Below are 4138 nucleotides of genomic sequence, written 5' to 3' on the forward strand. Positions count from 1 at the left end.
AAAAAAAAAAAAAAAAATATTAAGAAAGAATAAGAAGCTGCCATCTAGCATCCATGAAAGAAAGGCCAAGAGGAGACAAGCTGGGGCCATATTGTCAAGCTGCTGCATTAACGAACTCTTCTTCTTGTAGGTGATAACAAATGAAATAGGTTATAATCTCTATATTTACAGATGAGGAAACCAAGGCACCAAGAGAATTAAATAACTTGTCCAAGGTCAGAGTGGTAGAACCAGGATTCAAATCCAGACAGCCTGGTTCCACAGTCTTTCATCTATGTACCTCCAAAGCAACCTAACTGCTACAAAACTGCTTCCAACAAGTACAATGACATTATGAGGTCTTTCTGATAATGCAAAATGTGCTTTTCATCATTTATAGGTTTCAGTAGGCGACTGCACTGTACATATATTGGTGTTGCAGTGGTACACACATATTATGAGTTTTTTTTACCCACAATTGCACATCTTGGAAGGAAGATATCTAGACTCTAAAAAGGTATTACAAAAACAGCTCGGGTTACGTCCCAGACATTCTGAAAAAGCTATCCCCTTCCCATAACTCTTAAATCCACCAGGACTTAATTTTAACAATGGTAAGGGGTAAAGATGGAAAAAAGTTTTCCCCAAAGAGTAATCATGTACGCCAAGACTGTTTTTGACTCATTCAGAAAATGAATGTACTCTGTTTCATGCAACCCATGAAATGTTATGATAAAACAGCAAAATAGGGAAAACATGTTTCTTGATCTTATGGAGCTTCCTGATGTAGTGGAACAGAAATGACAATGTAGCAACTCCATGTGGGACGGTTGTTTGGAATAGTGATACAGTGACAGCTATGGAGTCTTACCTCTAAGCTGCGATGGAAGGTGTTTGATGGACAGTACCTCTTGCACAACATACTGATTCACCCCTCCACTTTTCAACAACTCCTCTGGGGATAATGGCAGATGGAACTCATACATCTGGGGGGCCATCTTCTCCTACAGGCTCACAGGGCTAGAAACCAAACAGTGAAAAGGTCAGGATCTATACTCAAGACCTGTCTTTATATCTGGTTCTATTACTTCCCCACCCCCAACATGCAAAATGGCTTTTAGTCTTACAGCAAGCTAATAACATTATCTGACAGGATGTGAGATTGACCCTGGACTAGAAACTAATTCTAGTAGCAACTTTGCCACTTGGTCTTGTTACTTAAACCCCTGGGCCTTATCTGTAAAAGACAGAGTGACTAATCTCTGATTACTTCACAAAGTTGCTCTGATGACCAAACGAATCAAGCAGTAGGAAGGTGTTTAAAGAACTATGAAGTGGCATATGCCACTTCATAGTTCTTTAAAGTTAGTATTATTTCCATTTTTATGTGCAAAGCTCTTAAGTACAGAGAAAATGGTCTGGTCTCATCTGAGGCTAGAACAGTGCCCCAGCAGGGGCTAGTGGGCCTCCTGCACCAGAATGGGAACAGCGTTAACACTGACGATTTATTTATCCTGTGCCAGGTCTGTTAGGCTATCTGTATATATCATATCTATCTAAGTCTCCTATCCTCAGTCCTACGGGGTGCATAATAATACAACTGCGTTTACAGAGCGGGAATTGAAATAAGAAAGGTTAAGCGATTTGCTTAACATCTTCCGTTGCGGATGTGTCAGACTTAACAGTTTCTCCCACATTGCGCCCCAAGGACATGCCTACTAGACCTCCCTGCCTATTGTATACTGTCCAATACCAGGTCGCACAGCCATGTACTCGATTTTCCTACTCTTTTAGGACCTGCGACACCACATCTTACCTGGGGATCTCGCCCGCGGATCCTCTGACTCCGGCAGTCGGGCTGAAATGAACAGGAAAAAAACACGCGTGCACAACACACACCAATCAGCGAGGCAGTTTTCAAGTTGGCGGAGAAACCGGCCAATCCCCGGCAGGCAGAGGCAAAGGCCCGCCTCTGAGTCTGGCAACCCGCGGGCAAAGCCACAAATACCGAGTTCAAATCTCAACGGCTGCAGGAGGGCCAATCGCGACGGTCGCCGGAGCGGCCGGCCAATCACAGCGCAGCCCGGGGGCGGGCCAAGGCTCCGGCTCCGGCTCCGGCCCCCGCACCCACGCCCTACTCGCCCGCTAATGCCTCCTTGCCCGCCAGGCCCCCCTTTGCCCTATCGGCGGGGAGGCCGTATTGCTGCGGGCCAGAGATGTCGCGTCCCTGGCTGGGCAGCAGTAGTGCCCTGGAATACTGAACCATTCAATCACCTCCAGGAAAGGAGGCAAGTCCACGCTGGGAGTTAAAAGGCATCGCCTCTAATCCAGGTTTCGCCATTTCCTCCGCTAAGTGACGTCCAGCAAGTCACTTTCAGGGCCTCAAATTTCCTTCCCCGTAGTAAAATGGGGATAATAAAAACAGCTACAGCGCAAGACTGCTGTGAGGCACAGAGAAAGGGCTTGGTCTTTGGAAGCGGATTCCAGGTTCTCAACCTTCATATCCTTCACACTTGAAGGACGCCAAAGAAAGTGGAAAGGGTGAATTTTCTTGAAATCTCAGTTTTTGGGAATCTTGGCGACGAGTCGCGGACCTCAGCTAATTCAGCTCTCCAAAACCTCCGGCGGACAAACCGGAAGCACTGAGGCGGGACCCCTCGGAGGTACCACTCTGGCCGGAACCAGGAGGGCGGGTCCTAGGCGGGTCCTGCGCCCACAGCTACCTGGGTAAGGCCCAAGATGGCTGCCTTCACGTTGGTATACTTGTGAAGTCGGCGGGGACAGTTCCTGTCGTCATCTTCTTGAGGGCCACATTTGGTCCTCATTCTTGGGCTTGTTTGGTGTGCTGTTGAAAGCGGGACTAGAGAGATGGCAGGGAGCCTCTTATGCGGGGCAGGTCGGCGCCTGTTGGACTGGGTGCCTTTGGCGTGCAGAAGCTTCTCTCTCGGTAAGTGGCTGATGTCGACGCCCCGATAACCGCTTCGTAGTATAATAGGCGGCTCAGATTTATTCCCTCCCTTCCCCATCTTCAGATGTTCCTAGATTGATCGGTATAAGGCTCACCCTCCCGCCCCCCAAAGTGGTTGATCGTTGGAACGAGAAGAGGGCCATGTTCGGAGTGTATGACAACATCGGGATCCTGGGTAAGACTGGACCCTCGACGTGGTACAGAATTTCAGAATGACAATTACGTTGCAACGACTATCTTTTCCTCCTGAGAGGAATACTGACCTCAATAGTAAGAGCAAACACGTATGTAGCTGTTTACATTGTGTTTGGCACTGTTCTGAGTGCTCTCATATAATTTTTACTTCATAAGTGAGGAGACTGAGGAACGAACGGAGAAATCAGTTTTTCCAAAGTTAATAAATGTCAGTGTCAGAATTTTAACCCCAAGAAGTCTGGCTCCAGAGTCTGTGCTATTGATTCTGTAACGTGTCTTGTCTATAGGTGTTGCTCAGCAAGATGCAACTGTGGGTTGAAAGCTTAGCTGGTGTAGGATGGGTCCTCTTATCTTGGATCTAATGTGTTCTCACATTACACAGGAAACTTTGAAAAGCACCCCAAAGAACTGATCAGGGGCCCCGTATGGCTTCGAGGTTGGAAAGGGAATGAATTCCAACGCTGTATCCGAAAGAAGAAAATGGTTGGACACAGAATGTTCGCTGATGACCTGCACAACCTTAATAAACGCATCCGCTATCTCTACAAACATTTTAACCGACATGGGAAGTATCGATAGAAGAGAAAGCTGAGAATTGCGGAAAAGGCTCATCTGTTACCCTGGAGAAGGGAAACTACTTTTCCCTATGAGGAAACGGCTTTGTATGCTCTCTGTAATAAAATGGGGCTTCTTTGGAATCTGGTAGTCACATAACTTTGTTTTCCTTTAATGCTGCCTCTACTCATGTAGACTATGAAGTCTTGACTCATCCTAGGTTTTAGGGTCTTAGGTTTGGGCTTCACACCACTTGCCTTTTACAGTCTAACTATACCTAATGCCTTTAAAAAAGAAAAATTGATGAGAATGTCATCAGCACTTTTTGACATAATGCTTATAGCAAGCTAATAACAATTAGGTTAATAGTGTTTCTAAAGACCTTCCACTCTGAAATGAAATATAATAGAAAAATGGAGTTTGAATGTAAAACCTGAGGGG

General features: G+C 46.1%; 2 protein-coding genes across 3 annotated transcripts in view; one reads left to right on the forward strand and one right to left on the reverse strand.

Annotated features, from left to right (window-relative positions):
- The window catches only part of NCAPD2 (non-SMC condensin I complex subunit D2), a 36718-nt gene extending 34894 nt beyond the window's left edge, over positions 1-1824 (reverse strand). The window contains exons 1-2 of one of the 2 annotated variants that reach the window (XM_017546129.2): positions 1796-1824; positions 851-999 (exon numbers count right to left, since the gene is read on the reverse strand). In XM_017546129.2, coding sequence (XP_017401618.1) covers positions 851-977 — 127 coding nt within the window. In that variant the 5' untranslated portion in view covers positions 978-999; positions 1796-1824. Of the gene's footprint in view, positions 1-850; positions 1000-1795 lie in introns of those variants that run through there. The other variant, XM_037744846.1, reaches the window with a different exon arrangement.
- Positions 1825-2331: 507 nt separating this feature from the next.
- Positions 2332-4138, forward strand: MRPL51 (mitochondrial ribosomal protein L51). The gene is made up of 3 exons (XM_017546147.2): positions 2332-2926; positions 3012-3122; positions 3525-4138. Exons 1-3 carry the CDS (start codon positions 2848-2850, stop codon positions 3719-3721), a joined length of 387 nt encoding a protein of 128 aa, XP_017401636.1. The 5' UTR covers positions 2332-2847; the 3' UTR covers positions 3722-4138.

Source organism: Cebus imitator, unplaced genomic scaffold, assembly GCF_001604975.1.
Source record: "Cebus imitator isolate Cc_AM_T3 unplaced genomic scaffold, Cebus_imitator-1.0 Scaffold187, whole genome shotgun sequence".
Lineage (NCBI taxonomy): Eukaryota > Metazoa > Chordata > Mammalia > Primates > Cebidae > Cebus > Cebus imitator.